The 25768-nt window shown below is 38.7% G+C and overlaps 1 protein-coding gene across 42 annotated transcripts in view; it reads left to right on the top strand.

Annotated features, from left to right (window-relative positions):
• Positions 1–25768, top strand: part of KCNMA1 (potassium calcium-activated channel subfamily M alpha 1) — a 440583-nt gene that overhangs the window by 117987 nt on the left and 296828 nt on the right. For all 42 annotated transcript variants that reach the window (XM_033066042.2, XM_033066032.2, XM_033066068.2 and 39 more), the window contains one exon: positions 3147–3311. In XM_033066042.2, the coding sequence (XP_032921933.1) occupies positions 3147–3311 (165 nt within the window). The remainder of the gene's footprint in view (positions 1–3146; positions 3312–25768) is intronic.

The raw sequence follows: 25768 nt of genomic DNA, 5'->3' as shown, positions 1-25768 counted from the left end.
ACAAGCCGCACCAATTTGACCAAAATTTTGGTGGAAACCCGGAAGTGCGGCTAATATTCCGGGGCGGCTAATCTATTAACAAAATTCTAAAAGCTGCCAACACGGAAGTGAGAGCCCGCGGCAGCCCCAAGCCAAGCTGGAGCCCGGCCAGCCCCGGCAGAGGTGGGAAAGCCTGGCAGAGGCGGGGCCAGCAGTGTCGGGGGCGGGCGGCAGAGCCTGAGCCAGCAGGGCGGGGCAGGGAGGGCGGCAGAGCCTGAGCCAGCATGGCGGGGGAGCCCGGGAGAACTGGGGCTAGCAGTGCAGGGGAGCATGGCAGAAGCAGGAAGGCCGGCGGGTGGGGCTGCCTGGCAGCGGGGGAAGCCCAGCATAATCGGGGCCAGCAGCGTGGGGGAGCCTGGCGGTGCGGGGGCCTGCAGTGCCGGCCAGGGCGAGGAAACGCGGCGGCGGTGCAGACGGGAGGGGGCGGCCGGCGAGCGTGGTGGCGGCGGCGGCAGCCCTGCCGGCGGGGCGAGCGAAAGCGGCGCTCGCGAAAGCGCCGCCGCGAGCCGCGAACCGCGAGCCGCGAAAGCGCCGCCGCGAGCCGCGAGCCGCGAAAGCGCCGCCGCGAGCCGCGAACCGCGAACCGCGAGCCGCGAAAGCGCCGCCGCGAGCCGCGAACCGCGAGCCGCGAAAGCGCCGCCGCGAGCCGCGAACCGCGAAAGCGCCGCCGCGAGCCGCGAACCGCGAAAGCGCCGCCGCGAGCCGCGAACCGCGAAAGCGCCGCCGCGAGCCGCGAGCCGCGAGCCGCGAACCGCGAGCCGCGAACCGCGAGCCGCGAACCGCGAGCCGCGAACCGCGAGCCGCGAACCGCGAGCCGCGAACCGCGAGCCGCGAACCGCGAGCCGCGAACCGCGAGCCGCGAGCCGCGAACCGCGAGCCGCGAGCCGCGAACCGCGAGCCGCGAGCCGCGAGCCGCGAGCCGCGAACCGCGAGCCGCGAAAGCGCCGCCGCGAGCCGCGAGCCGCGAACCGCGAGCCGCGAACCGCGAAAGCGCCACCGCGAACCGCGAGCCGCGAACCGCGAGCCGCGAAAGCGCCGCCGCGAACCGCGAGCCGCGAACCGCGAGCCGCGAACCGCGAGCCGCGAGCCGCGAACCGCGAGCCGCGAAAGCGCCGCCGCGAGCCGCGAACCGCGAGCCGCGAGCCGCGAGCCGCGAACCGCGAGCCGCGAGCCGCGAAAGCGCCGCCGCGAACCGCGAGCCGCGAACCGCGAGCCGCGAAAGCGCCGCCGCGAGCCGCGAACCGCGAGCCGCGAGCCGCGAGCCGCGAACCGCGAGCCGCGAACCGCGAGCCGCGAACCGCGAACCGCGAGCCGCGAACCGCGAACCGCGAGCCGCGAACCGCGAGCCGCGAACCGCGAGCCGCGAGCCGCGAACCGCGAGCCGCGAAAGCGCCGCCGCGAGCCGCGAGCCGCGAACCGCGAGCCGCGAAAGCGCCGCCGCGAACCGCGAGCCGCGAACCGCGAGCCGCGAAAGCGCCGCCGCGAACCGCGAAAGCGCCGCGGGGCGGGCGCGGCGCGGGGCGGGCGCGGCGCTCGCGAGGCGCGGCGCGGGGCGAGCGAAAGCGGCAGCGGGGCGAGCGAAAGCGGCAGCGGGGCGAGCGAAAGCGGCAGCGGGGCGAGCGAAAGCGGCAGCGGGGCGAGCGAAAGCGGCAGCGGGGCGAGCGAAAGCGGCAGCGGGGCGGGCGGCGAGCCCGGCGGCGGCAGCCCTGCCAGCCGGGCGAGCGAACGCGGCAGCGGGGCGGTGCTGACGGGAGAGGGGGGCCAGCGAGCCCGGCGGCGGCGGCAGCACCACCCGGCCAGCCCCGCCGAGCCGTGGCGCTGAGCTGGGCCACCCGGCCCCGTCGGCAACCATGAGCGGGCCGAGCCTGCCTGGCCCCGCCCCGAGCCAGTAAAGCCCGCTATGCCGCGATCCTCTTACTAATTGGCCAATTTGTGAAAGCTGCGCACGGATTCTCGCGACGAACGAAAGTGCGGCTAATATTCGGGGTGCGGCTTATCTATTGACAAAGACAGCAACATTGTCGAGGCACCGGGGGTGCGGCTTATAATCCGTGCGGCTTGTATTCGTGAAACTACTGTAATCTGTAAACAAATCTTTCAAGGTGCAGAGTGCTTGGAGCACTCATGCAGGTGTAGTACTCAAGACTTGCTTCAGCATTGAATTTTGCTGCCTCTCCTATTTTTGTTTAGCATAACTTGTCGGGTTTTCAGGAAGTCATTAGTATTGTGCTGTCACCAAAGGCATGCTTGTGGCACAGTCTGGTACTGTGCATGCGATATGATTTAAACACTGCACAATCCAGGCTGGCTTTTCCTGTCGTTCCCCTTGATGTTTGTGCAGCCCCCATGACTGTAGCACACTGCAGGCACTTACAGAGCACCACTTCCCTGCTGCAGCATCCATGAGAGACTGATACGAATTCCAGCACATGTGACTCATCAGTGAGCTTGGTGCAGCTGAGGCTCCTCTAATTTCTAGCTCTTCATTCTGTGAGAGCCACTTACTGACAGAAGAATTCCTGTGATATATTAAACACTTTCATTGAAACACAGGTTCACTGATAGCGTGGCAGCTCCCTGCAGATTCTTTATGATGAATTTTGTTCTCCTCACACTTGATAATTGCTGTCTTGTTACATCATGCTTCTCAGTGGAGGTTTACTCAGATAATTAATTCTAGTGATAGGAAATTAAAATTGTACATAGATTATGTTCACACCTAGTATGCATTATTTTGAACTGATACGTCAAAAGGTCTTTCAGTGTATGTCTGACATTCATTTATATGTAACTCTAATTGCTTACAGAGATGTTGTCAATTTTGTTGCTTGTTATGAAGGAACATATAGTATATTTAGTGCTAAGTAGATGTTTTGAAGATGTTATGTCAAGGAGAGTATTGTTATCTAGTTAGTCTGGTACCTTATAGAACATTTCTATTTCTCTTATTTCTAAAGAGATGTGGCCAAGTAGGTTCTTAATTTCACCTAGCAAGGATCCAGGAAGACAAATTTTCTGTTTCTTACAGCAGTTCTTGGCCCTACCTGTCTGCTGGCTTTCATTGTCAAGTTGCTAAACATTAATTAACCCAAATACTTACTTTGCAGGAGGCCCAGAAGATCAATGGTGGTGGAGATACACAGGCAGATGGAGCCTGCAAACCAACAGATGAAAAAGAGGAGAATGTGGCAGCAGAAGTGGGATGGATGACGTCTGTGAAGGATTGGGCAGGAGTCATGATATCTGCCCAGACATTAACTGGCAGAGTACTTGTAAGTTTTGTATGATTTTCTATTTTTTTTAATTTTTTTTTTTCATTTTCAAGAATGTTTTTAAGAACCACTGTGTCCCAGCATTAGTGGAGGATTTTTAATTGGTTTATTGCATCAGCACTGAATCATCCCCAATTTTTTTCTGTAAAATAGCAGACTAATTCCCACTGCAAGAGAGAGGCAGAGACAGCAAGAAAAACTGACTGCCAGTCCACTCCCCAACCTGTTTCACTACTCTGGCCCATGATTTTAGAAGTACTGACGGTGAATTTATTGATTTCATATTAGGTGTTGAAATTATAGACCTATTTTATCTGAAAGTAAAATTGTACTTGCAAGAACAGAAGCAAACTTGGGCAATAAGCCCAGTGTTACAAATGTAGGGAGTGGTCAGAACTGTAAAGCAAAGATTGAATTGGCTGTGCAATGAGGTTTGTGATAGCTTCAATAGACTAATAATGGTTTCATATTCTTTTCATATTTTTCTTAATTAGCATAGAAATCCTTCAAACCTGTGAACAGTTATATATCAAATGGAGACAGATGATATGTGATATAAAGGGAAATAAACTTCAGTTTTTCACTTCATTTTAGCATAATTGCTTTAGAGCACTGTCAAATATTAAAATGTAAGGGTTTTCCGTGGAGTTCACTGCAGTAAAAAGTGTCTCCTATGTAGTTTTGATTAGTTTGCTTTTGAGAATGCACATACTTATAAACTAGAAGCTAAAGTGATTTAAATCCCATTTGAAACTTCAGAGAATCCCAGTGAAACCTTGTAACTAGTTTGAGTTAAACTGGAAAAGATTTTATGTCTTTAATTATTTACTTTGGTTAGGAGATATTTTACAGTGAGTCAGTTTTGGGCTGTAGATAATTATTTGGATGGGGGAGGGAATGGAGGAAAAGAAAGAGATTGCACTTCTTAATCAAGCCTCCTACAGCAAAAGGCTGAGGTGACTTAATTGCCACTATATTGTTTGGTTCTGCAAGAAGAGTATTTTGATTATTTTTCCTAGAAATACCATTTTTGACTTTTGTTTTTGTTAGTTGCTGACTTTTATCAATAGCTGAAAAGTGTGTTCCCTTGCTGCACATGTCTTCTGTGTGCTGCCATATTGACAGTCTTCTAAAAAATGGCATTTTGCATGTTTCCTGATACCTTTGGTGTTAAAAATGAAAAACCTGAAAGTCATGCTTCTAGTTCAAATTGAAGTATCAAGGCTAGAAATCCCCCAAGCCCAGAGTCCTCTGCTCCCACTCCTGCAGTCAGAAATTGCCCTGTGTTGATTTTATTGGGTTATATGAACACAGATACAAAGCAACAATTGGGACCAAAACTTAATATACATAATATAAAATACATTTTACTTCAGTATAGTGGGAGAACTTGCTCTGCACTGTTTGATGACTTGATTTATGTCTTTGGGGTATTTTTTAGAGTTTACCATTGCATTTTATAAGGGACCAGCTGGTCAATGTCATTGGGTTAGGTTATTTCTGAGAGTATATTTATAGTCTTGTCAAGGTATAACTTCACATATTGTGCACATCTGGGTTTGTCAATATGCCTAACCATCTGAGAAATAAGTAGCCATGTATGGAACCTCTTAGTTAATTTTGGTCAGTTTAGAAAATAAGGTGCATTTATTTTAATATAACACTTACAATATTCAGTATTTGGACTGACAGGATATAATTTATGGAGGGTCATTTCCAGAAGGGACCCTTTGGCTGTTCATTTAAATTTTACTTTCTGAGAATTTTGCTGAAGGTTAACTGCTTCAATGAAAATTTGTGCCAGAGCGTAATATGATTGTTATTTTTAGATACAAAATGTAGCAAAATAAAATCAATATTTATGTGGAAGTTTATTGTTTGAAAATATTAGGACTTACTCATGGTTTACTACTAATTTAATACATCCTGTTCCTGCCAGCTATGATGTTTCTGAATTGAAGTGCAGAATTTGTTTTTTCCCATGAAGAAAGAATTGGTCATTTCACAGTTCTGTGAAATCAAAATAGTATGAGATACCTGCAGCTAAAGAAATTAGAATACACTTTTACACTGTGAGAGTTAAAATTAAATTTAATTATACATCCAATATTTACTAAAAAGGAGTACAGGGAAAATGGACTTGGGAAAAGTGTTACAATTGAATTTCAGTGTGATCACCTGAAGGCTATTGTGGAACCACTGCCTGGGTTTATTTGGGAAGGAGATGAATTAACATAGTGTGGAACACACATCAGTATAAAGTGGAAGTTAATTTGTGTTTGCTGCTCATGCAAAAAACTCCCATCATTATTCTTACCTGGACAGGCATTTTGTTCACAATGAATCTGAGTGCTGTTGGTGGAATCTAAAAGGGCTGTTTTTTGAAACTCTCTCTTCTGTGTTCTGTCACCATATCTTTGACATGTCTGATCTTGCTTTTATTTCTTCCCTAGTAACCTTACAAAACAGCTTTATAATTGATCATATTAATTTGTCCAGGTACTTTATGAATATTGAAACAAACATTTAAGTAGTGGGTGCTCCCATAACTAAGTCTTTAATTTTTAGACTTTATGGCCACCTATGGGTGAACAAAATAAAGGCTGACAGTATGGACAATACGACATACATGTTTAAAGGTTATAGCTTCATAGTGTAGGATAAGATTGGACATTTACATTGACATTGGAACATTTGTACAATTTGCTAGTGAAATAAAATATCTCTATACAACAGATGCAGACTTGAGGGCCTTAGGCAGCATTGAAGCCACAGAATTACTTGAAAACTTTTAAGTCAGAAAATACTTTTTTTCCAACATAATTTGCAAAATCATGTGTTTTAGCACATCTGCTGGAAATAAAAGGATGCTGCCTGTTATTCATGGTTTGGGTCATTGGAGATGATTAATGAAATTATTTAATAATTCAGAGACATATACTGAAGTCTTTGATAGTGATTGTTTCCCTCCACACTAGTTTTCTTAAAAACATTTAATTCATTGGTGGTTCTCAGAGAAGGATGAGTTCTGTATCTGAAATAAATGTTGAAAAACCCAACCATATTTGTCATCTCCTCTCCTCCTATTGCATTCATTAGAGGGAAAATGACATTTAAAGACTAAACAAAGAGGAGGAATTAGAGCCTTTTCATTGTTGTTGGGAGAATCACGAGAAACAGGAATGGGAGACTTTAAATACTTAAACTATTGAATTTTCAAAGCATTTCACTGTCACTTGCTTATCATTATGTCAACTGAGTGTTTCCTAGGCTGTAATTCTTGTCTGTAAGAGATGTAAAAGTGTGCATGGGATTGTACTAATATTGAATTGTTTCAGTAGTTTATGTGACTATAATAAAGTACTGAAATAGAAATAGAAATTCTTGCTGCTTGAGCAGCTAAATTCTATTCCTGGGATTTCATAAGTGGTTTAGGCACAAAGAAATACTCACACTACCCAGTTTCATCTGAAGGGCAGGTTTTGGCAGAAGTGGTTTGTATAAGGAGATGCAGAATGTCCTTCAGTTAGAAACTGTTTTTGTTTTCTGAAGTAGTGCAGCTGGCTAAACATGGTGCCTACAGTTGTGTGGCCAGAATATTCTTTTTTTCTCATACTTTAGCTTTGAGAAGCACAACTGGAACATAATGTTCTTGGTGCCAAAACCTTTGAAAATGTGACTTTTGCTCTTAAACAGTGTAGATTGGAATTTGACATATGGTTTCAGAATGTGTCCGCGTTAAATTGAATAAGCACGTGATTTAAGAACACTTTAATTGAACCTGTGTAGTTCTGGCTGCATTTGATGTTGAGTGGCATAAATATAAATAACAGTAAAAGGTAACAGTTGATTTAAAATCTGTTCAGGGAAATACTGATTTACTTTGAAGTGCTGTAAAATGCTGTAGATGATGGAAGTATCAGATTTCTGTGGTGGGTTTCTCAAAGAAGAATCAGACACATTCATAATTAATCTCAAGATGTAAGAAATTAAGCATGTTTATGAAATGATTTTGCTTCCTGAAATTATGTCATTTGAGTAAGAAGAAAGAGATTTCCTTAATTAGATGGAGTGCTTGATATACAGAAGAAAGTCATATGTATATTGTTGAATTTGACACAGTTCAATCTATGGAAATCTGCAGACCCTTGACTGGACTTCTGAAGAACTATTTAAAAATGGTAGAGAGCTTCACTATTCATTTGGGGAAAACCAGTGTATCTTTAATTATATAAGTATTTGTAGAAAATTATCCTGGGAAATATTTGTAGGTATTTTATGTGTTTTGGTTTTGTTTGCTTGTGTTTTGGGTTTTTTCACTATTTTTCACAAGTAGATTTGTTCTTACAAACAAATGGAATACAGTAGATTACAGTAATTTCACGATTATAAGCCGCACGTCCGGGTGCCGGCAACGTTTAGGTCTTTGTCCATGTATAAGCTGCACTGGAATATAAGCCGCATTTTTGTTTGCAGCGAGGATCCGCGTGCAGCAAAGTAACAAATTAGTAACAGAATCGCGGGATCACTCGCCCTGACCCAGCGCTGCCCCGCAGTGCTGGCGGGAGGGAGGCACGTAGCCCACCTCCACCCACCGTGCAACAGAGTAACCAATTTGTAACAATCGCGAAATCCCGGGTTTTACTGGCGGGTGCTTGGCTCGGCACCTCGGCTGCACTTCCAGGTTTGGAAATTTTCTAACTTTGTTCATATATTGGCCGCTCCTGAGTGTAAGCTGCTTTTCCAGGTTGGGAGCAAAATTTAGTCAAAATGATGCAGCTTATAATCCTGAAATTACTGTATATACACTATTATTACATTTGTATAGAAGTGTAAAAGTTCCCTTTTCCTCATCGTATCAACAAGTAAGAGAAATGACATAAGGATGAAGGGGCAGAGTTAGGGCATTTGTAAAAAGACAGTGCCCAAAAGGTAGGTGCTGAGAATGTGCCTTGCAGTGTGTCAGTGTAACTGCGCAAATCTGATCACTGTAGATGTTCAGAGATAATAAACTGCTTTTCAGTGTTTGGTTCTTCACCTACCTACTGTTCATAGAGATTGGTTTAGATTCTGCTCATCTCTGCTGAGAAATGAACTTTCTCTGTGTAGTTATTTTTAATCTTTCATAGGCCTTAGTTGCACATAAATGAATCCAAAAGATGAGTTCTAGATTGTCTTAATCTGTGACAGTGGTGTGGGCTATTTCCAGGGTTTCCATAGGAATAGGAACAATGTTCTCCATGTAAGTTCATGAGATAATGATAATGGAATAGAGTAGGAAGTGTTGAGTAAGTCTTGTTCGTTTCTATGGTAACTGCTGCTAGTTTAAGTTCCAGTTATGCATTTTCTGAATATTTATTTATTATTGACAGTAGCAAAGGGGTTTTTTTACAGACTTTTCTGTTCCGGATCAAAGGGTGGGCTTCTGCCCAGAGTCTTGTGAGAAAGTTGCTCTATTGTACATGTGACTTTAAAATTGCACCATTAAATTGGGTATGTGGGTGCTACATGTACATGTAGCATTTCTGGTTGTTGCTGTACTTTGTATTTTTTTGGAAACTCCTGTAATTTCAGTGGTTCTTGTACTTAAATATTGTATTGGTTAAACTAAAATAATAAAAAATATGAGCATGCTAACTTCCCCATATGAGGTGATATCTAAGACCAAGAAGGCAATTTTTTGCTCAGCCATGATATTGTAATATGAGAATAAAGGTGGCTGATTAAATTTCTTTCACCAGCAACTTGCTTTTGGTATTTTTTTTCTTAGTATATTTTGGGCAATGGTCTAAGGTGCTTGGGGTGTCCTGTGTAGGACCAGGATTTGGACACAATGATCCTGATGCAACCCTTCACATTCAGCATATTCTGTGATCAATGTATGTTAATCTTGAACTTTCTTTTTGTGAGGTTCTTCATTAATTGCATGGCTAATCAAAACCAGTATTTTTTCTGCTCAATTTTACCAGTTCCAAGTACTGGTATGTGGAGAATTGGTTAGGTTAGTATAAGGTACATATAGTGGTAAAATCAAATCAAGAAAAGAATAAACAGTACATTTCATAAAGAAATTATATGAAATATACTCAAAACTGGACTTTAGGCATTGCATTTGAATTCTTTGCTCAGAAGATGGAAAAATAGGAAATTACTGTATACATCACACATGCAATTTATCTTAATTAAAATTTCTAATTTTTATAGACCTCCTTTTTGTAAGCCAGATCTCACAGTAGCCTAGTTTACCCCATTTTAAGTCAGGTTATAGCTGCTGCTATGGAAGTTACCCACTGTCAAATTATCTTCAGACTTTGGGCTGTGCTGCAGTGACTTTGGTGACCTCTAGATAGTTGACCATGCTTGCAGAACCCATTCTAACAGTATTTAAAAGCATGAGACCTTTCCTGCAGTGGGAATAAATATCTTCTGCTAATATTTTTTGTAAATACCACTTCCTTTCTTGTCTAAATTAAGGTATCCATGGCATTTTGTCATTAAAATGAAGAAAAGCAAACACATTTTAAAATAATGTGTCAAGTTTTGAATGGTATGATTACTTGGACAAAGTCAAGAACATGGTTGCTATTCAGATGGCAAAGCTGGTTTAGGTAAACTTCTGTTATGCAAGTCTTCATTGTTGAAAAGCTGTTGTAAGACTTTATCACTATTAATAACCTGTATTGCTGTATATGCGTGTCAAACATAAGTAAGGGAAAGTCTTTGCTACTTGTTTCTTGCAGAAATCTAGAATGGAAGTGTGTAAATACAGAAATGTGCCTTCTGGTAATGCTGTGTTGATCCTCATGATAAGAGTGTGGTACAGGGAAAATTTACCTTCTACCTATGGTCCACTGACAGTAGCCAGGTATTGAACAAAAGATACAACAAACACAATTCTGCATATTTACAAAGCTCACTAGAGGAGACAGATGGCTTCCCCTAAGGCATTTGTGCTTTTCATATGTGAAGGGTTGCTCTGATGATGCAGTTGATAATGTTGGGGTTTTAATGTTTTTTTTTTTTCCTCTGTGTTTAGTATATTTGAAAAAAATTTCCCTTGTAATCAAAACATTGATGTAATAGAGAATGTTTTTGAGGAAAATTCTGTATATTTTTTTGTGCAGATCTACCATCAATGATTTGTTCTGAGGTGTGGGGTAAATGGAACAAGCTGCTAAGCTTGTGCTAAAAAGAAAAATCTCCATTTTGATGTTATGTAAAATATTGTCTATCAAAATCAGTTTCCCTTTCCTTCTTAAATACTTTTTTTTTTTTTTATTTTTAGGTATTTACTTGAATATTCACAGGTTTCTTGAGAAATGTTCTCAGCATATCCCTCCTGGTGTCAGTAGTTACAAGTGGCTCCTTAAATTTGTGTTGCTTTGGCACAGAAGATTCCTCTCTGCTTTAATTAATGCTTTGTTTCAGCTTCAAATGCTGCAGCAGAGACAACTTCAAAGCTTACTACTAAAGCTGCAGAAAGTCCCACTTTTCCTGTGAAGTCTGATGTCTCTGTTGGTAAGGTTTGGAAGGCTTGGCTCAACTCAAGTAGTAGTAACACTGTATTAGTCTTTCTGAAAAGGGAGTAGGTAATCTAATGGTGGAAACTAAGATGGAGAAGTTGTCACTTAGAAGTAAAAATCAGGGAATATTAACTCCCTGTTCTGTGTGTTTCACCTAGGACTCTCAGAACCTTCCTTAAATTCAGAGCAAAATACCATGAGTTTAAGGGAGAAACCTCCTTGTCTGCTTGAATGATCCTGCTCCTCCTTCCTAGTTAGACCCTTCATCTTGCAGATGCTTTCCTTTATCTTGGGATAAAGCTAGGAGAAATGTTTTGAGTAGGGAAGATGGGCAAAAAAGGGAGAGACTGAAGTTTGAAACAGTCTTTGTGACTCTTTCAGTCTCATGAAGACTGCTTCTATTCATCAGAGCTATCTAGGATAGGTGGGTGAAAAGGCAATTTCTGCAATGTAATGTCATGCCTTCATATGAGCTGTGGAATTGCTAACTGTGACACTGAAGAGGGAGATCACAAAACTGACTTAATTGAGGCTGGGTAAAAATGGAATGGGAAAGGAAATATAATTGCTTTTTTCCTCTATTTCTGGTTCAAACTTAAAGAAAAATATATTTCCAACACAGTATACTTGTTACTGCTTAGAATGGGGATACCACTTGGGAACTAGAAGTGAAATGTGGAGCCCTATCCTGCCTTGTGTCAACTGCATGCAAACTAAGCCATCCGGTTCTGTCAGATGCCCACAGTCCCCTCATTGAAAAACATCTAACTCCTACAGACTGGTAAAAAAATCAGTTTGTGCCTGTCAGGGGTAAAATCTTGCAAAAATTACTTCAGTAGAGATGAGTAGATTTTAGCAAGCCATCTGATTGTTGTGATATGCAAAATGTGATACTGTCATGAGCCTGCTGCAGAATACAAAGCTCTTGGTTCTTGCCAGCCATTATATTTAATCCTATAAATGTATTCTGAAGGTGCTGAATGTCCCTTGAGAAAGTATAGCTATGTATCATGGGAACAAGTACAAATATATTGTCAGCAGTTTAGTGGCACTGCAAAATGTTTGTAATTTCCCTGTCAGCTGCTTAATTTTATAATCTGTTCATTATGACAAGGGATAAAGTCTAATCTTGAGACTTTGGATGCTTTGTTTTAGAATTTTAAATCTAACCAACTCAAATGCTGTAAGGTTGAATTCAGCCTTAGCATGGCATTAGAGCAGTTGGTGCTTGATCTGTATGGGCTGGGAGTGTCATTGGTTTGTCTGGACAGTGTTCCAGGCTGCCATGTCTTTTCCATGCTATAGTTTAGCTCCTATGCATATGTAAAAAACCTGGACCACTCAGTTCTGTTGTTTCAGCTAAATTAGAGAATGCTACATTCAGCTCTAAGAAATTCAGCAGGATATTTATTGTAAATTATAGTAGTTTGCTCGGATTTCTTTTTTCAAGGCTGCAGGTTTGTGATTTTAGTTCTTAACCATGGCCAGAGCAAATTTTCTCATTGGTGCATATGTCTGATTTGCCTCAATGAATGTGATCAAGCTGCACATTGTCAGAAAAGGTTGGAAAGCTGTTTTGTGCTATATTTAGAGGATTTTAAAAGAACATAAAAAAGAACAGAGTAGATGTGAATCAAATGTTTTTTCCCCTATTATAAAACAGCAAGATAAGTCAGCATGTAGAACATAAAAGGTTTGCATATCATGCTAACAGAAGAGTATTGGAGAGACCTGTAGGTATTTTTATATCAATCTGTAAAATATTCTTGTATTAATTTTCCCTATAGAATACATTTTCTGATTTTCTTTGCTTTCTCTCATGGTAATTATTACCAAGTTATTTTGTGTAGGTTGATGGTTTTCAATTTGCTGTTGCAGATGGCCATGAAAAGTAACTAAGAAAATCAAGTCAACAGATGATAGGTTTGCATTGATGGTCACTATTTGTAAGTACAATAGAAAATTGTAAGTGTCTCCAGGCTGGAAAAGGTTGTCAGCTACTGGCTTAAAGCTTTTGGAAGAGTTGGGCAGAAAACTCTTCTCTTGTTGAAAGTAATATCTAGAGGATTCAAGATAAATGGTATGGTCCATAACAGAAATTTAATTTCCTAAGCATTTTTTGTCACTCTTCAAAAATAATAGCATCAGTGTGAATTCAGTAGCTGCCACATGTGCCTGCTGAAGTTTGACATCTTTTCTGTTCTCAGGTATAACAGTAACTTCAATGGCTTTCAACATACAACTGAAGTTCATATTCCTCCTTTATTTCTGTGCAATCTAGGATTCAGATTAATTACCCATGCTTATAAAAAGCCTTGAAATCAAGCTTTTAAATAGTAGTGAAATAATGAATTTAACTGTTTATTTGTTTGTTTTTGTTTTGTTCTCCCAATACACATTTTCTGTCCTATAAAGTGAAATCAGTCTAATATTATGAAATGCATATATCCTCTGTATAAATTTTGTATACCTATACATGACTGTTTTTTACTTCCATATTATGCATTTGAAGATTGTATAGTCATGTATCAAAATATTTTTTCATATACAGGCTCCTAATGTTTTTGTTCTGCTCTTCTGCTTTTTTAAGAATCTCCTTTAGGTCTGATAGGTGCAGACAGATAAACAATCTGAATTTTTCCTTGCCATTCAGTCCATTAGACATATTATGTATTCTCTTTTGAAAAAAGCCTTGGGCATCAACATTAGTTGCTCACGGTCTCTTTATAGCTGATGGCTCTTGATATGAAAGACCAATTTTTTAATGATGCAGTTCCATTGCATATGCAAACCCACTGTTTTATTTCTACAAATTAAAAAAAAAAAAGTTTACCTATGTGAAATGCTTTATTTCACTTAGAGAATGCATCCTGTAGTGTTAAAAAATGTTGAATCTGATTTTATAAAACTGAAATTATATAACTAGTTGAGTTATCCTGAGTTAATTCAATGATATGGAATTACAGGAATAAGCATAAGATGAAACTTGAAAACTTTTAGTTTGCCCCAAAGTAAGCACTGGATTGACAGAGACTTGAGCTTTGTCTTAACTCCTGTAGCTGAGAATACTGACATCAGATGCTTGCACTTGTAAATCTTGTTGATTATTCAAGGAATAGGAATAGATGAAAAAGCTTGAAAAATATTCCTTTTTGTTACACTTTCAGTGTTAGAATGCTAATTGAAAATTATCTACTATTAAGTCTCATTTACAGGTACACTGATGAGTATGTACAAATCCTCTTTCCCATTTTGTTTCAAATAAGTTTTAATATTGCAACAACTTCTGACTTGGCGTGAGTATTGGGATTTTAGTGTTATTTAGGTATTTATATAAGAAGGTCCTTTGCTTTTGTCAGTAATACAAAGTGTAAAAGAAGCTGTTTTAAGTTTGGTTTGATGCAGTTGGGTTTGTTTTTTTTTTTTTTGTTATTAAGTGATCTCTTTGCATTAAATTAGGCCCACCATTTGATATGGCTGGATTAAAATTTCAAGACTCCCAACCTTTTGTCAAAAAATCATGGCAGCATGAGCTGTACAGGGAAATAGTATGTAGTTGCCAGTAAAATACTCTAGAGAGAGAATTTTGTTAGGCATTTGAAAAGCCCTGTGTTTACCTGATGGAAATTCAGGAGGGTGGAACTAATGGCACCATATTTCTCTAGAATTTGTACATTATTCTTAATGAATATTTCAACCAGTTCACTTGATACTAAGTTAAGGCATGCTCTTTTGTTCTCTTTGATGTGATAGTACCTGATACAAATGAATTACTGTAAGATGAACTACTAATTATCTGCTGGTTCATCATATCATTTATTGCAGATGAGGGAATTAATGTTTTTTGCTATCAGCAGGTTTATTCTTAAACACTCTAAATGCTCAGTCTTTGATCTTGGCCGTATTTTCTTTTTGTACAGAATGCATCAGATTGTATCAGATTGGGAAGTTTCTATGGTTGTTTGAAGGACTCTGCTTCAGATCAGGGATTGTTAGTCTGAAATTCAGTGTCATGCTTTACCCTTAGGTTGAAAAAAACATTAAAAGTATATTTTGAGCAACTGTGCCTTGCTCTTGTCTCTCAGGCCAAAAGAAACCAGTGTACCTTTCTCACACTTCCAGAGAACCTGTTATTTCCTAACATAATATATTTTCTACAGTTTTATTCTTCTGGATGATACAAAATCTTTCAATTTCTTTGACAGAATATAGCATTATAGCCAAGAATTCTGACTGAGACATTAAAGGAATACATTAAGTGCCTCCTGGACCTGTTTTCTGGTCTTTTATGCTGGATAATTTTTGGCATAAGAGATGTGAAAAGGTAACTTGATGTTCTAAGAATTAATAGCTGACTATAAAGAATTTAGCTTCGCCTGGGCACCACTCATTAAATATGAATGCATATAATTAGTACTTCTACTTCTTGTACTAGTTGCAGATGTTATTGACTATTTGGTCTGTGTTTGGATGTTTTCTACTGTTTAGACTGGAGAAAAGGTAAACCAGTTTAATTTTTAACTTTCCATGTAGAAAACGTTGACAGGAGTATGTCTGCTGTGATGAGCAGTTACACTTTCAAGAACTGTAAAAACAAAATACATGCCATTATTTGCTAGCAACACCAAAAATGTCTAAAAAGCATAAATTAGCTGACAGAAGTGTCGACAAGTGTGTTATTTGAGTTACCTTCTCCTGCTTACTGGTTTGTTTCAAAAATACTTAGTGTGATTCTTCGTGAAAATGCTGAAAAGGAGTTCAGAGGAAAATGTAAGGAGCTGTAAGACTGAAAGCATATTGAAACACAAAGTTAAACTAGTTTCTGGCTTCTGGGTCATGTTTTGGCCTCATACTTAACTGTGTAATTTAACTGAAGTTAGCTCAGTCAATCCATATTTACACTGGTTTAATTGAGGACAGATGTAGATGGCTATATTTGAGGATGAAAATAATGTATTTGGAAGAGCATGTTCCTGTCAGAGAGCCAAATGAAACTTTATCAGAACTGCAGACACCTGTCTTTCTACAAGAAATTTAAAGAGAATACATGTGCAGGCCTATTGGTAATGTAAAACTAATTATGGGGTTTTTTTCTTAAAGGAAGTTGAATAGGCTTTAGAATTAAAACAAAGCAGAAAAACTCTCCTGCCACAATGCTCTGGGGAATTTCTAGGTCTGAGGTCAGATGCCATTGAATAGAAATTAATTCTGTCAAAACTCCCTCTGTCAGGCCTTTCCCTTGGCAGGACCAGATATGAACATAAAATTAATATTTAATGGTAGTGGCAGTTAAAGTTTGAGAAAAAATTTCACTGAAGCAGGTTCTTATTTGGACACCTTCTGTTTTTATATGATTCCCTGTAGCACTTGCAGTTCTCTAGACATCTTTTCAATGTTGGAATACTGTGCTCTTGCTTGCAATCTGAGTCTGTGAGCTTCAAGATGGCAAAAGGATGCTGGAAATTGTAGTAAAACTTTTAGACTTGTCAGTGAGGACTTTTCTCATGTGTTTGACTAGAGAATTACATTTTCATTCCTAAGCCAGAATTCTATCCCCCTGTGGAAGCTTTGCCATTTTTAACTTGGTAAAATTCTATGAAATTATTGAACTGTTTTGGTTCCCCTCCCCCCCCCCCATTTTCGTAGGAAGAGAATGTGAACCAATGAGTTTCAGCAGAATATAATTTCTGATACAGCCATGTGATAATGCACTTGCTGCTGAACTGAAGGTCTGTTAAGTTTACAGCCCTGCTTACATGGAAATGTATCCATGTGATGGTTATTCCCAAGGTCTCAAGTATCTATACATATTGTACTTCAGTAAGTATATTCTCAGAAGACAGCCAAGGAAACACAAGCTTCTGCCTGTGTGTATCTTCTGATTCCAGTGGGAGCAAGGATTAGCCGTAATATTAAGTTACTTAAACTGTATGCGTAGGTTTGAAAGTGTAAGGGTTAGATTTGGTTAGTGGCTTTTAGTCTTTTGAAACACTACTTGCTCATTTGCACTACAGTGAGCCAAAGATACCTGCTTTAAATGCAGAACTGCATAACTTGATTTCTTTTTTGACTTTGTCCTAAGGATATTTCTCTTTACTGCCATGCTGATTTCCTTTAATGTGCCATAGATGTTTGATAATAAATAAAGATATCAATTTTTTTCTTGCAATTTAAATGACAAAAAATTACTAGATTTGACAGATTCAGTGCTGTATGGCAACTGGTAAAAACCACAAGTTTTATATGAAATCACACCTACTTTCCTACTACTGCATGACATTATCTGTAGGTCTACAGATAAGATTTTTCCATAAAGTATTTTGATGCAGCCATTTAGAGATCTTCATGCTGCTGTCTAATAAAGCAAGGTCAAGGGAAGTTATAGTGCAAAGCTTAATGCTATGCTTGGGTGATTTTTTACTTTCCTCAAAATATTTTTTGTAGTTACAGAAAACCATGTTTTTAATGTGACCATTTCAGCAATGAAGTCTCAGAGTATTTTACTGAATAGAAACAGCAGTTAGAAGTAAAAAGACTTTTTTGCATAGGAGGTACATTTCAGCTTGGTTTATGGTAGTCAGAAAAGGAAAAGAAAAATTACAACTTTTTTTCTTGCCCTACTATGCTAGAGCCCCCCATATTAAGCCAGGTAAGGCAGTGTTGTGGAAAAGGTAATACATTTTATAAGGAAAGCATTATACTAGTGTCAACATTTTCCTTTAAAATCAATAGATGTGATAATGTTTTAATTAACATAGTAAATTGCAAAGCATTTCTTTTGAGAAGTACTTTGTAATAGTTACATGAAAAGACTATCAATCTAATGTTAATATTATGAAATATCTTGACAACATAATGATTTCAATTAACTCTGGTTGGAAATTTAACTTGTACTAATTTAAAATGCCAGAAAAGAGAAACTGCTTAACATAAATTCTGGCAGGTATGTAGTAATGCTCATCTGAGTTATGTGGATATAAGACACAGCCTGGAAACTGCTTCTAGATCAAGCCAGCAGCCTTTGGCTTTTCCCAGTAACATTTTACGTGGTTATATGCTACCATCTATTGAAGGCAGTGATCCACTATATTTTATTCAGCTGGGTGATGAACACAGGACACTGAGCATCCTCTTGAGCATCACTGACTTTATCCTTTTTCTGAATTATTATTTTTTTAAATTTATTAATTTCTCGTTTGAGTTCCTCCATCCCCTGGCACAGTACTCAAGATTAAGATGGGTATTTTGTTTGTACTCACAGATGTCCTGCTACAAGTGCAGTTATTTTGACAAAAGTTGTCTTTTCAGGAGAGTCTGTTTGTAAGAGTGTATCAGTTATCTAGTGCCAATATTTTTTTAACCCGTAAGATTCTGAGGTGACTCATTCATTATGATAAGAATGTTTCATTACTGAACTTTTGAATGCTAACATGGAAAAGTCATCCATTTCTCTTGCTTCTCTCAGTTTTCACACAATCACTCGGCTTGGATTTTTGTTTGAAGGAGCATACCGTGTTCAACACTAACAATAAAATCCTTTTTCTTTTTCCTGAAAGACAGAGGTAGTGTCAGAACCATGACATACAGGCTGAAATTTCCTATGAGGCAGAAATATCTACCATCTGAAGAAAGAAAGGAAAAGCCCAAGAATAAAGGCTTTCAGTAAATTCAGTTCTTTCCCCATAAATCTTTCTTCTCATTTGTGCTTGGACTGTAAAGGCTATCCTTATTATATATGTTTTTATATGTATTTTTTTATTCTGTGACTGCTCATTTGTCATATCAGTCTTACCTACAGAACACTGAATGGGTTTGCTGTACTAACAAAGTTGTATTAGTAGCTGTTAATGTTTTAGTAGGGCCCTGTGGGAAAAAAAAAAATCAATAAAAGAAACCTTGTTTAGATTTTGGAAACAAATGCATAAAAACTGTAACATTTTCATCGGGTCTCATAAATCAGAGCTAGGCTTTGCTAAGCACTGTGAAGACACGAGAACATGAGCAAATGCTTTTCTGGAGAGCTTTCAGTATGATTAAGATGGAAAAGAGGATGTGAGAGCCAAATTCAAATTCTGTAATGAAAGTTTACCCAGGAAGTCAATAGCCAAAAATCAGAAGTGAATGTTGATTCAATACTCTGCCTGATTATTGATCACTTTATTTTGGTCTTACGATTGATCTCACACTATGCCAGTTTCAGAAACTCATGACAGCAGTTAGTTGTTTATTCAATTGGTAAGACTCTTTAGCCAAGTTACCCTGTTTAGAAGAAATATCCCATTCTTTTGTGATTCTGGCTGTTTGCCTTGTTGTAATAAGGAGAAAGGATTTCTGAGAAGACCTAGCACTGAGAAATAATATCTAATACCCCTTTCAGCCTTTCAAGACAGAAGAATAACTTGGGCATATTTAGTATTGGCTTACTTTGCATCTCAGATGGCTTCTTTATGATTGTCTTTGCAAGAAGTTGACTTGGATGAGGGGGAATCCCCTGGGATCTGCTGCTCAGGCAGGTTACTATAGAGGGTTTTTCCCTGGCCCTTTCAGATGAGGCAACCTGCCTTCAAATAGTATTACCTTTAAATAGCATGCCTGGCCAGTTCTGTCAGATTGTATTAGGAAACTCTTATCTCTATTTGGAAAAGAAGAGTAATATTACATAACAATTGAAGTAGTTTCTATTGCTTGTGGGGAAAAAAACCCATAAAACATTAAGACTAGCAAAATATATTGTTAATCTTACTGTGATTAATTTCTTAGGCTTTAAAATACAAAAAAAGACGTGTATCCTAAAATGCTAAAAAAAAAACCCAAACCAAAATTAAAAGCAGCCCCAAAACCTTGAACATCAAACCAAAACATTTCAGAATAGGAGCCAGTAAAGAAATCAGTATGAATGTAGACTCCTCAACTTTCTCCATCATTCTGTAGTAGTTAAATAATACTTTTAAGCAGTAGTCATTATGACCTTGAAGTGTAGAAATTCCAAGATTACCTGTCAGGTTTGCAGACTTACCTTTGCACAATTGGTTTTGTTCTGTGTTATGAAAAGCCAGATGATGGAAGATGGGGATTCTTACAATTCTTGCTTTGCATTTGTCTTGGGTGTGTTCCCCTACTTTTTATCTTACTGTGAAAGTTCCACTTTTTATCCTTCTATACACTGTTTTTTAGCAGATTTTATTTTAATGCTGGATTGAATATAGTGGAAGTGGAAATACTGTCACCTTCTGTATTGAATAAATGTGGGTATGGAGACTGCAGACTTGGCTCTGCACTTGCCTAGAATTCCAGAACACAAAACTTCTGTTTCTGGACTGGAGATTGCAAAGAATGTTCTTTTGTAGAATTCTTCATCACCTGCAAAATATTTTACTCAATTACAATGCCTCTTTACTAGAAAGGCTTGCTGCAAGGTGTGTTTTGAAGGAGGTTGAAAACAATGGCAAGTCATTTGATTTCTGATGACTACTTAAAAGGAAAAGTGGATCAAGGCTGATGTAGGCATGGCTGTTCTGACCTTGTAAAGAAAAAAGGGACTTTGAGATGTAATGCCTACTGTTTCCGTTGTTGTTTAGCTGACATACCGGGATTGAAGATACTGACAGAAATATTAGTGGTCCAGTCCACCTATTGAATCATGTACCAACTTTATTAAGAAAACGTACATGTTCTCTGAAAACAAGTTTTAACTATGACCTCCACATCTGAATTGAGATACTAAGTAGCTTCTTATTTTTTCAATATATAAAGTTGCACATGTATTTGTTTACTGATCTATAAATAAGAGTAATGGTGAAGCACTGGAACAGGTTTCTCGGTGAAGCACTGGAACAGGTTTCTCAGAGAAGCTGTGGATGTCCCATCCCCGGGGATGTTCAGAAGGCCAGGCTGGATTGGGAGCTCTGAGCAACCTGGTCTAGTGAAACACATGCCTGCCTATAGCAGGGAAATTAGAACTTGATGATCTTTAAGGACCCTTCTAACCCAAGCCATTCCACAGAATATTGATTGCAGTAACATGTAATACCTGAAAGCTGCAGCTGTAACATAATCATTCTCTTGGAAGAAACTCTGGCCTTCTCAGAGAAAGTTTTATGATAATTAAATTTCTTCGATCACTTTCTTACTTCTACAGAACAAGTCTTTTTTACTGATATCATCATTAAACAAAGCTACCTAGTTCTGCAGTCTAATGGTTAGCATTGTAGCAGAGCTTTGGTATTCAGATGTTTAATTCTTCATTTGTCCCTTGAAAGGATTTTGTCCTCATTCATGTTTCCAATTTGCTGGCATTTATTACAGGAGAATTGTGTGAGGGTTTTTTCCTTCACAGGTAAAGATTTAAGATGAAGAGCTGGTAAGGGATGGTTTTCTTCATAAAAAGGCATTGTAATGTCTCTTTTACTTTTGACACCCTCTCTTCAGATGGTATACCAGATTACATATTAATATTGGGCGCAGTTAAAATAGGACCACATGTAAAACAACACAAAAAACAATCCTCGCAAAGCAGAGATTGTTTAGGGCACTTAATTCACTCATCTGCCTCTTTGGTTTAGACATATGGATAGCAATAATAGCATCACTTTGGGCTCTCATACCTGCTTGTATGCTGCATAGACTGATTAGACACTGTCTTACCTGGTACAGTTCAAGTTACCCAGATGACCAAACAGCTGCACTTCTTTAGGGAGATATTTCTGTAATTTAATAGCTTGCAGCAGAGTCTGTAATCCTCAGACTCTGAATTTTATCTGCTGGCTAAGGAATGTATCTATTACCTGTCCCTTGTTGCTAAGCAGATTCAGTGGTTTTACATCTTTTTATCTTTACATTTTTTCTGTCATATTTAATACTGACATTGTGATTACATCACAAATGGCATGTGTGCAAAAATATCCTAGAAGTCTTAAAGTTTTTGCAACTTTTTGAAATGCAGGTCCCTTTCAATTTGTTCAAACTGTCAGCATAACCAGATTTTAAGGGGAGTTTTTCAGTGGAGAACTTCTGTGGTGTTCATTACCTACCTTTATGGTTTTAATAACAGATGAAGCATGAATGCTGTCTTTAGAATGGTTTTTATTGTGTAGCCTTTGTGCACCACATTGTCTATCTCCTGAACTCAGAGACAATTTAGAAAAGAATAATATGTGATTTTTAATCAAGTGGAACATTTTAATGCATAAGTGCAAAAGAAAAGTAAAGGATGCTAAAGCAATAATAGAATAGTAAATTTATGGCACACTAGATTTGTATGTTTTGTTTCAGTTTTCACCATGCTTAATGTTGAATTATTCTTCAACAGTGGTTCTGTTCTCAGTCTGTGTGGCAGGATGATAATTAGAGCAATTGCAGAAATTTTTGACAGGGCAAGTAAGAGGAATTAAAAAACCCAAAACTTGGCAACTTCTCAGTTTTTCAGCAGCCTAATAAAATCTCTAAAGGATATCCCATGTGTTCAGTTTGAAACATTTTAGGAGGAGGGAGCAGGACAAGGAGGTTTATTTTAGTTTGCATCGCTAAAATTTGCATTGAAATATATTTCAAACTTATCCTTTACTTGCAAATACTAAATGTCTTTAACAACAAGGAATTTGAAAGAATAAATTTTAGCTGTATCATTTGGATTCCAAAGTAATTAAATAATTTTAACAGTACACTTAGTACAGTGCATAATTAGAAAACCTGTCTGCCTTCACTAAGGTTTATTTTATTTGAATTCTGTTATTTTCAGTTGTTCAGAACTAATTTTGATTGGCAAAGCAAGGAAATGTTAAAATTATTTTTCTAGTAGAGCTTAGATGTTTAAAAACGCATGTCCTTAGATCTCTTCCTCAGTATTTAATTTGGTTGTCAGTCTGTTCACCTGACCAAAGGCGGAAGAATCACTTTTTTAATAAATACTATGCTTTAAGTAAATGAATGATTGCATCTGGTACTGTGGCAGTATTATTTGCTTATTTAACCACATACTCAATTCTCTGCATCCAGTGAAGTAACTATGTTAGAATCTCTAAAGACAAAATTATCTGAAACGCCAGCATTTTATTCTTTTGCTTTTATCAATTAATTTTTTTTTTTTTTTTTTAACTGTCTAGTGAGTCTCTATCTTTTTCTGTCTGCTTTGGTCTTTAAGCTGCATTATACAGTTTTGGTTCTCTTTCTCTCTTGTTCTATATCCCTATTTTAAAAAAAAAGAAAACAAAACAACAACAAAAAAGGCAAACAAAAAAACCCCAACACTTCCTCTTTTTTGATTGCATATAGAAACCTCTGGAATGAAATCCCCTAAAACGTGCTAAGTGTGAAGCTGGGTAACTTTTCTAGGCTGAAAAGGAAATTTGAACACCTTTAGACATTTGAAATACTGTTGATTCCAGTAGATGTGGACGTGGGGACAATGTAATGAGCAAAGGTGATTGTTTGAACGTGATAGTGGCAGTATTTGATGGCTTAGCCAATGCTAAGAAGTTATGGTTATGGAAAGGAAGTCTAAGTTTATTTCTCTAGGTTGTTCATGTGCCCATCCATTGTGCTGTGTTGACAGGGCCACCACCCAGATTACTGAGCCCCTTTCAGCCCGAGACCTTTGCAAGATTCATGGCATAGCACAAGAGAATTTGTGACATTTGGCCCCTTTTGTGTTTTTCATCCAGTCATATTCTTGGGTAAAGGAAGAAGGGAATGATCCTTGTAACTGAAAAGAGTTTATTAAAAACTACAAATGCAATCTCTCTTGTAATTCCATGATGATTTTCCTGGGCTGAATGCAGATGATACTGCAGGCATGTAAAACTCTCATGTATTTCTTCCTGTTTGAACTAATTTACACAATCCTGTGCCGTTTCTAGAGTATGCTGCTTTAGATCCTTTCCAGTTTGATTTCACATCTTCATTGACTCTTTAAATGTTACAGCGTATTTATTTTACGGTTTGTGAACAGCTTGAGCATCATATTGGTTCCAGCTCTGATATTCCACCTTTTTCTAGCTTGAAAAATTATTAAATATTATCAACCTGTTTAGTGGCATTCTTAATATTAGAGAAGGAAGGCAGAATTAGAAGTAAGCTTGTATGGAGATTTTTTAAATTAAAAGCTTATACTGTCACATTATGTTTTCAATTCCTGATTAACATTTAAATTTTATTATGTTTCTGAGTTGGTAGAAAGTGTTCCCATTATGCAGAGTTCATCTGGGAACAAGTTCATCATTTGCTGTGATGAAACTGAAGTGGGCTTGATTCTTTTGATTATCAAATCTGGAGTAATTGTTTGAAGGTGCAAATTCAAATAATAGGTACTGTAGTGTGTGTGCATATGTATCTTTTTTCTATATATCAACATCTTAGAAGGATATCTGTATGTGCATATTGCATATATAAGGACTATATCTGTGGCTAAAGACTGCAAACTGGGATGAGCTCTGCCCTTGATGTACTGTGCAACATCAAACACTGATCTTGCTTGTCCTCAGTTTTCCATTGCTAAGTGGACATTATGGCTGATATCCATGGCATTAGGCAGAAGATATTTCATCATAGTTCCTTCATTGGCTGGCAGAACTTTCTTGGATAGGAATAAAACGTATCTCCCATGTGAAAGAAGATATTTAATGGCTGAAAGTCTATCATACTTCAAATCTCCTTGTTTCCTTATTTGCACATTGGAACCAGACATTTTCTCACTCCTCCTTAAATAAGTTCAAGTGAGAAGAATTTATTCTTGTCATCACAAACATAAAAATATGTCTAAAAGCTTTGGAGATATTGTCCCCTGAAGTGTAGACTCCTGTCAAAATCCATTTGCACCTTACTTTGTAGTCATGTCTGAACATATCCAGATATTCAGAAGATTCTCAAATTGTCGAAATTATAAATTATTTTAGATTTTTTTCCTGTAAATCAGAAGGAGTATTGCCTAATTTCACTCCAAGCACATTGTGAGATACAATGATATAAAGAGGATAGACTTTAATATGTTATATATGTGCTAATAACCTTTGTCTTCTTTCTTCAATACATTATGTTCATGTTAAGCATTTTCTACCAAGTTGAAGTGACTCCAACTAAGCTTTAGTTTAGTTCAGTTAAGCTATTTCAGAGGTGATTGGCAAATTAAAACCCCCAAGCGTGATAAAAATCCTATTTTTGTCCAGTGATTTTGAAAAAAATATCATAAGGAAACTGCTATCCTTGGACAACTTTGTGAGACAAAACAAAGATGTATGGAAAAGTATAACCAGCCATACAATTTATATGGAATTTATACAAGAGTCCTACTAAATGCACTTTGACTGTAGTCTGATGAGGCTTGTTTATATCCCTAATGCTCACATCCACTCCTTTCCACTTTCTGCAAAATATTATGAATTATAATAAATGTAAATAAATCTTAATTGTGTATATCCCTGAATCCAAGGAATTGATGTTGATTTAACTTACTTGACATTTAGATTAATTTAATTATGGCAAGTCTCATTGGTAACTAGCAGAGTGTACATGGTTGCCTCATTATCTTGCTGTGATAGTGTGTGGCTGTTGCATTTGCTCATTGTCTTGATGCTTGTTTACTCAGGGTCCTCAGGGAAAGCCATATTAAATAATTCTGCAATCATTTTTCCAGAAACAACAACAACAGAACAATCTTAGTGTTTTCCTGTTTTCAAAACTGACAAAAGCCAGTGAAATCGAGCTCCTTTATACCATGGCTTCAACACAAGTGGAATACATTAGTTTGGATTTGGAAAGTCAATTCTTAGTTCTTAAGTTCTTATTAAACAAGGATTTCTGGGAATAGCATCCAGCTGAAAGTTGATATTTTCATATAATACCTAAACCAGCATTATAACTTTTTTTGGCAGTCACTGAATCACAGTGCTTTAGTGTTCTATGGGGAAGCTGCAGCAGTGTGCAGCAGCCACACATGGGTGG

Source organism: Catharus ustulatus, chromosome 8, assembly GCF_009819885.2.
Source record: "Catharus ustulatus isolate bCatUst1 chromosome 8, bCatUst1.pri.v2, whole genome shotgun sequence".
Lineage (NCBI taxonomy): Eukaryota > Metazoa > Chordata > Aves > Passeriformes > Turdidae > Catharus > Catharus ustulatus.
This window is presented reverse-complemented; position numbering and strand designations above follow the sequence as displayed.